The sequence below is a fragment of the Aulonocara sp. 'chitande type north' Nkhata Bay genome, linkage group LG20 (assembly GCF_057382095.1).
Source record: "Aulonocara sp. 'chitande type north' Nkhata Bay isolate Kocher_YH1m ecotype deep benthic linkage group LG20, A_spYH_male_GT1.1, whole genome shotgun sequence".
Classification (NCBI taxonomy): Eukaryota; Metazoa; Chordata; class Actinopteri; order Cichliformes; family Cichlidae; genus Aulonocara; species Aulonocara sp. 'chitande type north' Nkhata Bay.
In genome coordinates this window covers 2,808,505-2,821,381 of record NC_141363.1, presented here as the reverse complement: position 1 = coordinate 2,821,381, position 12,877 = coordinate 2,808,505, and the positions used below count along the sequence as shown (strand labels likewise).

Below are 12,877 nucleotides of genomic sequence, written 5' to 3'. Positions count from 1 at the left end.
TCGTGGGAATCTTTTCAAAATAATGAGAATTTAATTGTTTTTCTTCTACTTGCAAAAAGCCAGATCAGTTTAATTGTACAAGGATTCAACAAAGGAAATAGTTGTTTCTCATTTTACCTAGCTAGTGTTAGAGACTGGACCCGGTCATTAAGAGCAGGAGTAGCTGAAGTCAATGTGGAGCACAGGTAAGAACTGAACCTAATATCATATCATCGTCTTCTGCAATGTGTCTTCTTCCGTATAATGGCAGAGTATGCATGACTTCTATTTTTCTTCAATATTGCAGCTGTGTGGTGCAGTTTTTGGGTTTATAAATATGCCTTGGTTACCTCAAATTAGATTATATTTGACAAATATGTGAACAGGTGTGCTTGAAGGTCACTGCTTGAAGGTCTTTCCTTTTCTCAAGTATACATCTGTGGAGATGAGCGCTGTCCTGACAGCTCCACCTGTTTCCTGCTGCTCTCACATCCAGACTGAGCTCCACACGAGTTTGCTCAAATTTCACACAAACATTATTCAAGGAATACATATTTGAGTGAAACTTGTCCCCGTTAACGAGTACACCACTTGTGTTTAACTGTTAGAAAAAAGCTAAATAAAGAATACTTTGCACACTTTCTTGATGATGATAGATTAGATGCTAGATTTTAGATGTTATCTGGTTGACCCATGTTGAGGTTTAATAATAGAGGACTGGCTGGAGAGATGATAATTAGTCTAAATAAAAATACACTGCTTATAATGTGTTGGCTTAGAGCAGAATAATGCGAATCATCATAGTAAAATTTCAGGAAAAAAGGAGTTGTGATGCAAGTGTGTGATCTGAATATGGCCGGAAAGAGAGGCGCCCTGTGCTCCTGTGGTGCTGGTGTAAAAGTGTCAGGAAAGTGTGAGAGTGTGACAGTCAACAGCGACATTCTCCACCTCCGCAGGCAAGTGTGGATTCACAGGACAGGCACACCCACCTGTGTACACACATCCACATACAGTGTTCTCACAGACTGTAGGAGACAGTCATTGAAACTTTATTAACTTTCTTTCTGAAAAGAAATCATAACAATCATCTTGATAGTTTGATCAAAACATGTTGCTGAAAGGTAAAGAAATAAAGCTTTTAAAAACATGGCTACACGGTGAATTATTAAAATGAAAACAAGCTTAAAACATTTTTATATTTATAGAAATACTCTAAAACACTTCATAGTTTAATTCAAAATTAAGGGAGAAAATCTGTACACAAGGGCACATTGAGTGCTTCTCTAATAGTGTGTCTCATCAACTGTTGGAGTAATGGGGAAAAAATGGATTTCATGCTGGTAAGTTATTTTTGTCGTACTGTATCTGGAATGACAGGAAAACATTTTTCTGTTCGTCTGTGTTTTCTGAAGTGGGACAAAGAATTCAAGCAACATGTTATATGGCTGGCCACATTTCCTGCACACATCCACACCTGATCAATAGTCTAAATTTAGTGGGATGATTATCCCTCACATTTGGAAAGTGATATGCCTGTCAGACTTGCAGGCTCAGGCCGATTCAAGGGGAAAGCAGAGGTCCTTGTGCTCCTGCTCAGCTCCACTTACTCACCAGACAGATTGGGTCCTATGACAAACTCATTATTTGGTTAAAAAGAGAAAGATTGCTGTTTTCCTTTGACATGGTGACTTATTTGTCACATTCTAAGGCAAAGCCAAAGTACGCTGATGGCACCTGCCTGGCCGGCTCACTTTTGACTTTCATAGCCAGTCTCTAAATTCACCACCACAGTGACGAGAGGCACCCAAAGCCCAATATGTGAGCGAGGTTGGGCCTGTACATCAGCATCACCATGCAAAAAAACAGACTTTAGAAGAAGAAAAGAGAAAACTAACACGTCTGGAGAGTCACATACTGTAGTGCCTGCAGGACTCGGAGATGAACTATGACTTGAATTTATGATCAAAAGAAGCTGCATTTTGACTGCGCTCGAGCTCTTGAAGAGAAGTGAGTTACAGTCACCATTGCAAATTTCAGTGAGCGTAGATTTATTGTGTGTTCCCCCAGTAGGATAGCAAGAGGAAGACTTATCTTGGCATTATTTGAAGGGTTGAGTTAGATGTGCACGCTCTTCCTCGGGTTTGATATACAGTATTTCTCACAGTCTGTTGCTGAACATCATTGGATGAGTATTTATAAGCCTTTCATACTCAGCAGTCATTCCTTTTGTATCTGACACTGGCCTCAACAGCTTTGTCTGTTCAACAAATCTGTTGTATATATTTTTCCACTTGAGTGAGGTGTATCTGTCTCAGTCTGACAGGCTTTAAGGCCATAACCAGTTGTGTCAGCTTTCTCTTTGGTTCCCTTATTTACTTCTATGTGTGGTGATGTGGCTCTGAGAACATATTAGCCTTTCAGTTTACATGAGATCATTTTACATTTTGGAAGTTTTCCAAATGCTTGTCTAGTACCAGAGCAGATATTCTGTTTATGCTCAAACAGAAGCAAGGCACCCTGTATTAACAGGCTTACACCAATAGAGGGTAGCATAGATTAAACATTAGCTGGAATCCAGAATTACTTCTGCATACTTTGGCACCTTCAGACTCACTTAAAAGTGATGATAAAGTTCAGTATTAGTCTGTTCTGTGTTAGCACTTTAAAAAAGACTTACCACTTAAAAAAAATAGAGATTTATATATAAAAGTCAAAGTTAGCGTAAGCCTACTTTAGATTCAACACAGTGTCCTCAGAGGTAAGTGAAAGCTCGCTGATAGAAACGGCTCAAGAAACAGAGTAAAAGCGAAGTATGTTAAAAATTTTGTAAACAAGTTGCAGGATTGTTGACATCATCCTTCAAAACATGGTATGTCAAAGTAAATGTTCGGTAATCATAACAAATATCAAGAGTAATAAAAATAATCTTAAGAAGAATTTCTATATTACATTAACCGTCTTCGAGACTACTTAAATTATTGTACTCTTCTTTAATCCTGCCTTATCTCAGCTATTGCACTGACCTATGGGGTAAATCATACAAAATTCAACATAAGACACATAACATATGTCTTATTATTATTTTGCATTACCTTATTATAAATTATTAGTTTGTACAAAAGGCGGGTGTACGACCTTTTAGTTCCCTTTGACCTATGTGTGAAAGTCATTGTGATTTTATAACTTTTGAAATAAAATCAGAAATAATGATAATTATTTTTTTAATCATTGAAGGTACAGATGCAGTTTTTACACTTACATTTTACACTTTCTTGCAATACTTGCAATACTCTATGTAGTGTGACCTAAAGGTTTGTAGCAGTAAAGCACAACTTTCAAACTTGGGAAATCTGACAGTCTCAGGGACACATTTGAATGCAAACAAATTCCTTTAAATGCTTGCTAAAACGACTAAGCACTTTAAAGTTGAAAAACAAAAGCAGTATCTAGCAGTTAATACCCTGCCAATTAAATCTCTATAATTAATTGCTTGTGTAGCGAACAGATGTTTCAGCTGAATGCAACATTGTGTCTGTTTATATACACGGAGCTAATTTTTAGGAAATTCCCCTCCTCTACGATTAGTTTCTGTAATCGGATCACATCGTTCGTGGAAACATTTTTAGAAAATAGTTTTGTAACTATAGACATGCAAATTAAATATGACCATACTTGTTATTTCCTCCACTGATTGTGAAGCAACATTAGAAACACAAGTGGATGGGAGGTGAAATGATGTCAGTTCATTATTCATTATTATCATTCATTATAACAGGTCCCTGGTGGCATAAGTGTCTCTCTCATCGAGAGGTGACAGAGATTAGCTTTAGAAGGCTCTATGAACAAACAGAGGAACCAATCGTAGTAGAGCAGCTTCCTCCCTTCTTGCTCTCTTTACACAGTGTTTCTCTACATCACCTTTCTCCAAACATACCAGTCCAATAATACCATCTGTCCTCTCCCCAGTGGCCTTCACCTTATCCCTGAGCTTCTTACCCCTGTCCCCCTCTCCTGCCGTCTGCTTTGCCCTCCCTTCTTCTTCTTCTTCTTCTTGTCTTTGGACGATACAGGATCTCCATGCTCCAATTTCACCCTCTCATCATGACATCCATTAAAGTGGCGCTGGGCCCTGGGCCCCTGTTGGTCCGACAGCACATTAGCTCTCGGCCCATTGAACAACAACAAGGACCGGCTCTGAATTATTGATACCAACACAACTAATGAGGAAACACTATCTCAGCTCTTTTGCTGACACACAAACACACACACACAAATGTTGACGGAACAACTTGCAAGCACAACTATATTAATAACAACTATTGTTCCAGCTGCTAGTGCCACATTTTCAAAAACGAATATTTTCTGTACTCAGTCCATTTCCTGCAGACGTAATGTATGTCTGCGTGGTTTGTCCAAGGAGCCAGAGGCTAAAATTCTTCTTCTAACCTGTCTGTTCCTTTGCACTTAAAAAAAAAGCTTGTTCCACATCAGTAAAGTCCATTATTTTCTCTGCTGGATGTGTCAGATCTTGCTTGCAGTTGTGAAATTTTCTGTGTGTCTTTAAGAGCTACCATATGTTCCATAATACCATCAGTTTTTAGTCATTGGATTTTATCCAAACGTAAGAGTCTGTAAGAATTTGAGTGGGTGTTTGTGTGTTTACATACAGTAGCCTAAACGTATGCAGTGGAGCTGCTGTAAAGAGAGGTATTGGAGGTGTCAGCCAGCCTCCTTAGTATTCACTCCAACACCCTGTGACTCACAGCCTCAGCCTGAGAGAGTGAGAAGGGTAGTGGTGGAGCTAGAGATAGAAGAGAAAGAGGGAAAGAGAGAGCAGGACAAGAGGAGGCACAATGAACATCAGGCAGCATTTTCTGTAGCCCCAGGCTCACGTGTTTATATCTGTATGTGTTTGCAAGCATGCCCGCCCAAGGGGATTAATTTTTTGACAGCTTTGTTAAGCCTTCTCTTAAGCGCTGAGCTTCTCAATAACATCGTGGCTGTGTGATTTTCCGAATGTCTCTCTGTGATTTCTCTTCACAAGGGAAGCTGGAGAGAGAGACAGAAAGAGAGAGGCAAAGACTAGTGCTCAACATGACAGCAGGCATTCTTTGAGTGGCTCCTCGGTGTGGAGGAAGTGGACCATAAGAAGCTGGCTGTGAAGCTCCTCTTCATTCACTGACTGCATTGCATTGGTCGATAGTTAAATTTTTCCGCAGCCCATTTTCTGCGTCCGACTCTGTCTGTCTTTGTCTCAATATTCAATCCTTCTGGTTGTCTCTTCTTGTCACTCAATGTCTCTTCATTCCTCTGTCAGTTTGTATTTAGTTTAATCTCTGCCCCTCCTTCTTCTGCTTCCTCCGCTCTGTCGCTTTCTATTTCATCTCTCCTTTTTGCTTGCTCCCCCCCAGTCCCACTCCCAGTCTCAAGTCTATCCCCTTTGATGAAACCACAGATGTTGATAAGAATGTGTAACTTTGTCTGGGTAGGTTGAAAAGATGGAGGGAGGAAAGGGAGAGAAGCACAAACGCGCACAGCGTTAAGGTTAATCCCCTTACAAGTCCACACACACATGGAGTCAAAGGGTAGCGAGGCGGAGGTAATAAACAGCGAATGCAACAGACAGAAAACCAGGCTCACTGTGAGGGGGAGATGGGTGAGGAGAGTGTGGCAAATAAAAGTGAGAAATTGGTTTTGGGAGACAGCATTTTCAGTCAAGCTCTGTCTCCCCTTCATGACTTCCACTCTGCATGATGACAAGTGCCTGCTGCTGTTCCCATTGGTCGAACCTGCCACCAATCAGAGCAGAGGCATGTAAGGTGCCTTTAGGTTATATCCAATCCCTAAAAAACAAGGAGCAGAGAGAGGGAGAGAAAGCCAGAATGGGAAAGGGAGTTGTGTGCTTCATAGAGAGAGACCAAAGCAGATGTTGACTTTAAAGTAGATCGAACTGCTTTCCTTTTGAAGTGATACAGTAGACAGGAAACTGATTGTCAGCTGTTTGTTGGAGACCACACCACAATTCCTCCTGGCTGCTGTGGAGAAGAAGATCTTGGCTCTGTAGTCTCCCCCCTGCCAGCGTGATTGGCTGTCACACTTTAGGCTCCCCCTTCTCTCTTTTTCTTCTTCACTCTCTCTCTCTCTCTCTCTCTCTCTCTCTCTCTCTCTCTGTCTCCTCTGTGCTGTCCTGAGGCTTACCTGAGCCACCACTGCAGAAACAGAGGACCCCCCTCCTCACACACACACACACACACACACACTCGTGCTGTTTCTTTCTCACACTCAGTTTTTCACCTGGATAGGGCAGGCGCAAGGGACGGCATGTGCAGCAGCAGCAGCAGTCTCTCCTCACATCTAGCGCTACCTCTCTGAGTTGCCTCTTTCTGGAGAGTGGAGAGCAACTCTGAAAAAGACATTTTGGAGCCATTGTACACTTGGAGAAAACAGGAGAGACGGGGGGCAGTGAGGGAACACTTGTCAACCCAGGGACACCAAAGGCAACGCACAGCAATGATTTTGGGTGAGTTGTTGCTTTTTGGTGCATCGGATTTTAGAAGACATCAGTCAGGCTGCTGAATCACTAATCCCTACTTAAACTTGGCCACCAGCAGCTCTGTTTTATTTATTTTTTTAGTAGTCTGCTTGGTTTTGATTGCACAGAGACATCTGTCAATACCAAGCGCCTGGGTCAACCTCTAAATTACAGATAGTGTTTGTAATTACGCTAATAGTGTGCCATTTATGTGGCAGGTGTGAGTGATGACATAGAAGGTCAAAGCATTTGCGCTGGACTGTATCATTATGGTCTGTTTGGTCACATGACCAGACTCCACCACTCTCATGTTCTGTCAGAAGGGGCTAAGTGACAAAGATGGTTTCAGCTGAACTTGGTGATAACTGATGTCATGCGGTTTTATACAAACAGTCAGTGCAGAATTCGTGACTTTCTTCTGATGATTTGTTACTGTGGCACTCAATTTCTCCTCAACCTTGCATTGCTGCCATCCTGATTAATGATAAGCGTCCAAGTCATCAAACACATTTTAAAAAGAAGATTCATTCCTTAGCATGCAGGAGAGTATAGATTCCAGTTACTAGACATTGTTGTGAGTCAGCCAGCACTTTCTTCTTTAGTATGCTGGTCTCATAGTGGCCATGTCTAGGAGAGGGGATTCTGTGTGGTCTGTGTGCGCTTTGCATTCGGCTTGTAGATTCATACAGAGGTTTTAAAAGGAAATTCGCTTGTAAAAATGTTCTAGAGTCTTCTTATTTGCACATGGCCATGACTGTGAAGCCGTGTGTGCTTACTGCCCATGTATTACTTCAAAATGTGTGTGTGCGTTGATGCACGCTCTCCCGGAGAGGCCACTTTGTTTTAACGCATGCCTGGGCTGATTCAGGCGCAGTTCTGCTTCTCTGCTCTCCCGGCAGGCATGTTTTTCAAGCAGATAACTTTAATGATTATGGGGAGTCATGCAGTCTGAGGTGTGGGAGCTCAAAGTGTGTGTGTACCTGTGAGCTAAAGGTTTTCAACCAGTCACTAAACTTTTTTAGAACAGCCATCAAAGAGATAACTTTTTCACTTTGGGAAGGTTTTTAATTTTTGTTAAATAACATTAAAATTTATCTCTATTTTAAGGGTTATATTTTGCACTTCTGAAGCTGGTTAAAAATGAACAATTCCTCGACTTGAGCCTCATGTAACAGACAAGTACTGTCTTGATCAGGTTGCAGGTGGTAGCAGCTCCCGTAAATGATATTTGGGTAGGATATCTTAACACCAACACCCCCCCCCCCCCCCCCCCCCCCCCCCTCAACTACAACTCTGCTGGTTGAGGTTAAACTTTAGCGTAGTCATTGGAGTGTGTGTATTTGAATTTTGATGGAAGCAATATCACACGGAACGTAACTTCTGTTGTGCAGTAACATAAATTTGGCCTCTGCATAAAGACTGATGTCAGTGTTAACTGGTTACGCCACAGATCTTTTTTCTATTTTACAGAAACGGTGATAATGAACTGTGGCTCTAACGTTCAAAATCTGTGTGTTTCTCATTGCATCTAATGATTTGTCAAACCTTTCCACTTCACACCTGCCGAAAAAGCTGACCCAAGGCTTCTGCTTATTAAGTTGTCACTCAGATAGGCATCTTTCATTATTTCTGTCTGAACACTGAGATTTTCTCGTGCCTAACATTCTGCCCCATTTGCATGATGATGTGGCTACTGAGTGATTTGACATTTCTAGCTTTCTTCTTCTGAAAAGGGTAATGTCATTGTAATGACCTTTACAATTCTGGCACTGGTTGATGTCGACCTCCAATCAGCAAATTTCCTGATTAAGCTCCCTGATATAAATCTGCAACGTTGTGATAACATATCTCAATTGGAAATGTGTGTCGTTATAAAAATGCAGTTAAAGAAAGAAATGTGTTTTTGAGTATGCCTGCGAGAACCACATGCTCCAGCGATTGTGTCTGCATGGCTACTGGTGTTTTTCTCTTTCCACTGTTTTCTGTGACCTTGAGCAAACAACCTTTACCAGTGCGGCTCTGTCCCTGATGCTGTACACAATTCTATTGTCATTAGCTTTGTCGGCATTCTGGAGGCCTGACAGAGGCTTTTGGCTGCTGTAATAGTAATGACAATTCTGAAGTTGATCATTGCAATGGCAGTGTGCTTATATACAAAGCTGCAGGCAGCCAGCATAGCTGTCTGTCTGCTGTCTGTCTGTCTGGCATGGGCTCTGCACCGAGGTATTGGTATGAGACTGCTGCTGGTCAGTACATGCGTGTGCGCGCATGTGTGTGCGCGTGCGTGTGTGCATGTCTGTGCACGTGTGCATGTGTGTGTTTGTGGATAAAAAAGAGAGAGAAACAGCAAGAGAACAATGGCGACCTAATAACGAACATGATCGCTGGGCTCCTGTTAGTGTAGAGCTTCTCAGTTGACTGTGGAGTCATGGTGATCAGCCGCCATGATGTCTAGCACAAACCATCTACGCCTGCAGTGAGTTCCTGGTGTGGAGTCCACATTTAGACAGGAACTGTCTGTATTGCCCTCTTACTGTCACCAGATATTGCATGGTGACTATCTGACAAGCATTCCTGGTAAAATCTACTTTGTTAGCATCATTGCAAAGTTTTTGGGGGAGGACCTGTCATGTCATGAGCAGTTCATGTTTAAACGTTGCTTCATGTCTCATCTGTCTTGTCTGTTTGAGTCAGATCTGACCTCCCGAGCTCAGGGCCATGCAGCCGATCTGTCTCTTTGTTTTTGTGTTTGAGCGTCCACTCCTACCTCATCTGTCTCCATAAAGTTTATCTTTCTGTTCCTGTCTGCATAGCTATTGCTTATTCCATTCACCGAGCTCTGCAACCCCCTTCTTTTAATTGACTGCACACACCTGGTTCCAGAGGTCAAGTCAAAGACATCATAAAAAAATGTGTTTGAGCAGATCAGCAATGCCCCCCATCCCCATTTTCTTCATGACTGTGCTGCTCTCTTTGTTTATGTCAAAGTGACATAGTAATTATAACTCATTAATGAGCCAGATATTTGGTATTCATGCCCCAGTATTTTTCCTCTATGCTTCTTTGCATATCCAAGACATAAGGGGAATACTTGAGAGCTGCTGGAACTGCAGGAATTCTGCAACCCCATTTTCTACCTTTCTGCAAAGTGGACCTCTGGTTTCACCAGTTTGTGTTGTAGAATATCATGATGCCATTCAGCAGGAAGAGGTAAGACTATGGCATTGTGCTGTGTGATCTGTGTGATGAGTAGCTCAGTGTGCTTGACCCACTTCACCTTTATAGCTGCTCTGCATACCAAGGCACAGAATAAAAAAGACTTATTCCCATGACAGTAATTACAATATGCCACAAAGGTCAGGGCTGACCTGGCATGTAAGATAAATGTGGCACTCATTTGTAGGGGGACTGTATAATGTGTGTGCAAGGGATATTAGGTGGATATATGTGTGAGCAGGAGCAAGTAGCAGGCTTGCCACTTCTTTCTTTAAGTCTAGCTCACCCCTGGTTTGTGGAGATCCCTCTTCCATCAAAAAGCTGCTAGGTCTCATCCCCTCCCTGCCTGGCTTTTCTCTGTTGCTCCATTTGTTTATGCTGGAGTGACTGTGTGTCAGCAGGTTGTCAATACTGTCTGTAAGAGACTCTAATGAATAGGCCTGTTATTGGACTGGTGGGATGGAAACCCATTGTGTTTGTTTGTGTGTGCGTGTGTGTGTGTGCACGTGTGTGTGTGGCACACTGCGGAGCAGCAAAAGGTAAAGGTGTGTGATTTCCTGACTCCCATGTTTCCACTGGTCTCCCCGCAGTGCCCTGTATTAAAGGTTTTTTTTAGTGAAAATTAGAATGATCCTGGAGTAAACATAGTATTTTTTTGTGAGTTATAGTCATAAAGTAAAAAAGCAAACAGTGAAAATAAAACCGATTTGTGCCGTTTATGAAGCACCCACTAGGGCCCACGGCACCTGCCACCACTACCAAAAAAACCTGGCGCTTTGCTGCTGCGCTGTGAAGCACAGAAATGCACCTGTGCGTGATTATGGTGTCACATTAGTGCATTCACCAAGGTAAGCTGGCTGACTACTTACTGGGAATCCTGGGGCTACAAGACACCTGGGAGTTGAAGCCTGGAAAATGTTCTGTATGCTTCAACAGTCTGTCTGATCACAAAGTGGAAAGAGGCACAGATGATTCTTCACACTGCAGCTCTCTAGTGTTTTCAAAGAGACAGTGTTGCCTTTATCATGTAGAGGTGTAATATTTTTTGTCATCTATTTTCCTGATGTCTTTGCTTAATTGTGCTCTTTTTTTTCATGACAAAGCTTACTAATAACTTGATTGCCTTTTATTTTATGTTCATGAACTGTGACTTTCTTTTCTTTAGGGTTTCCTGTGTGCAACAAAAAATTGTTAATATGTTTATTTACATTCCCTATGCAAGGTGGCTTAACATTGCACAGGTGTTCTCTTTTGCCCATACTGGTATTGAATCACCTTGTGTCATACAGCTGCTTTGATGAAAGACTGGAGATCAAAAGCTTTGCTTCCTTTTTAACACTGCACTGCCACTGGTTAAATATTTAAGTAATCAGTGTTTTTACATTACATGAAAATATAAAAAATCACATTTCAGCTCTCTCTTCAGTACTCTCTCTCTCACTATAAGGGTTAGTGAATCATAACTGAGTTCAGAACAACTCCTGTGAAAATGCTGAGCACTTACATGGCACTCTGTTATGCAATGGTTTATTTTATTCATCTCTAACATAATTTGAAATACTTGGACTATTAGGACAGTGCAGTGACATAAATCTATAATAAGACCATTTTTATATTCACTGCTTGTTGAATTTTTGATTTAATTGCACACAAATTCTGCAAATTAAATTGAAGAGATTTGAGTATTCAGTGTATACTGTTATTATCTGATTCAGCAGTTTGTATGTCATATATGAAATCGTGAAATAATTCCTATACTCAAATGTTTATTTGATCTCTTATTCCTTTTGTTATCTCCTTACTGATCACACTCATGTATAGAAAGAATCAAGCATTTATGATGATGTAATGATCTGATAATTCACTTGCAGTTTTGTAAGGTTCAAACGGCAGCCAAGTGTAAAAAGGTTGAGCAAAGCTAACGTTTGGCTGCGAAAGATGTTGCATTAATCATGCCTGTTCTATTTCTGTGTGCTCAAACGAGAAGAGAGTAGAAGTGGAGGGGGAAGAGAACGAGGAAAGCAGATAGATAAAATGGAGTGAAAAGTGTCCTCATGAAAGAGAATTAGCTCTTTCCAGCTCTGGGGGGGAAGAGGAAATTCCTCTGAGTGCTGTTGAGATAGGGTTTCACACAAAGACAGAAGAGAAATCAATTGAGTTGCAGCAAGGTCATTTCATAGGAGCATGGCTAGCAAGGAGGAAGCTAAAGGGTAGAAGGAGGATCTCCATGAAGCACAGAATGAGAAGCGGGATTGAGTGAGTAGTGTAGGAGGACTGGGACCTAAGCGATAAAGAAGGAAATGAGAAAACAGTGAGATGAGGAACGCTGGATGTGGGGTGGAGTGACAATTCTTTGGTTACAGCTAGGCTAAAGGGTGAAATCCATGCTTCCTTGTGACAGCAAACATGGAGCACTTCTGTCTCTGTATCATCTGACTCATACCAAGAGGAAATATGAGCAGTATATCTAACATACTGCTGTCCTAAAGCTCTGGCTGAACTTCACTTATAACCACAAGGACATGTCCTCACTATGGTACCTCAGTCATCTAAACAAATCTCACTTTGCTCAACTACATACTGCTGGGCACACAGACTGAATGAATGCTACCAGCGTTTGGTTCCAAGAAGCCTTAAGCTAGCTTTTAATCCTTAATGTTACATGAACAGCTCAAAATAGCTTAAATCTCCACCCCTAACGCCTTCCCTCTGCCAACTAAATCTCTTCCAGCATGTTTAAATGTATGTCATGAGTAGCAGAAAGGCTGGGTGACAAAAAGGCGTCAGTAGGTTGAGCTCCGACCTGCCCTCTGTGGAGTCTTGCCCATTGACAGCTAGTGTAGCTAGAGCTATCAGAAGGGTTTAGCGCAGTCTTGGATGAGTGCCGGGGAAGCCTCACTAGCAGGTAGTTATGGAAACCGCATGGCGTAGGTCTTAACACAGGCGTCTGGTATGCACACCTGTCTTTGAACAAGTTCTCCCCTGAACATGCGGCCCTACCCCTAAGTAGGAAAGCGGGAGGGATGATAAGGGACTCTGCCGGGACCTGCACCACAGCTCCCTGCCTTGGGGGTGCACAGGGAAGGTAAAGAGAGGTGTGGATTAGAAGGCTGTAAGGGACGCAGGGGTGAAGAGGTACCTGAGGTCATT

At 42.0% G+C, this 12,877-nt stretch overlaps 1 protein-coding gene across 4 annotated transcripts in view; it reads left to right on the top strand.

The window, feature by feature from the left end:
- The first annotated feature begins 29 nt into the window (after nucleotides 1-29).
- Nucleotides 30-12,877, top strand: part of znf385a (zinc finger protein 385A) — a 55,226-nt gene continuing 42,378 nt past the window's right edge. Inside the window, exons 1-2 of one of the 4 annotated variants that reach the window (XM_086277419.1) lie at nucleotides 5,855-6,499; nucleotides 9,588-9,721. Coding sequence is in view for 3 of the 4 variants with exons in the window: in XM_086277415.1 (XP_086133541.1) it covers nucleotides 12,605-12,632 (28 nt within the window). In the remaining variant the exon portion in view is untranslated. Of the gene's footprint in view, nucleotides 186-5,854; nucleotides 6,500-9,587; nucleotides 9,722-12,589; nucleotides 12,633-12,877 lie in introns of those variants that run through there. The other 3 variants (XM_086277416.1, XM_086277417.1, XM_086277415.1) reach the window with 3 other exon arrangements.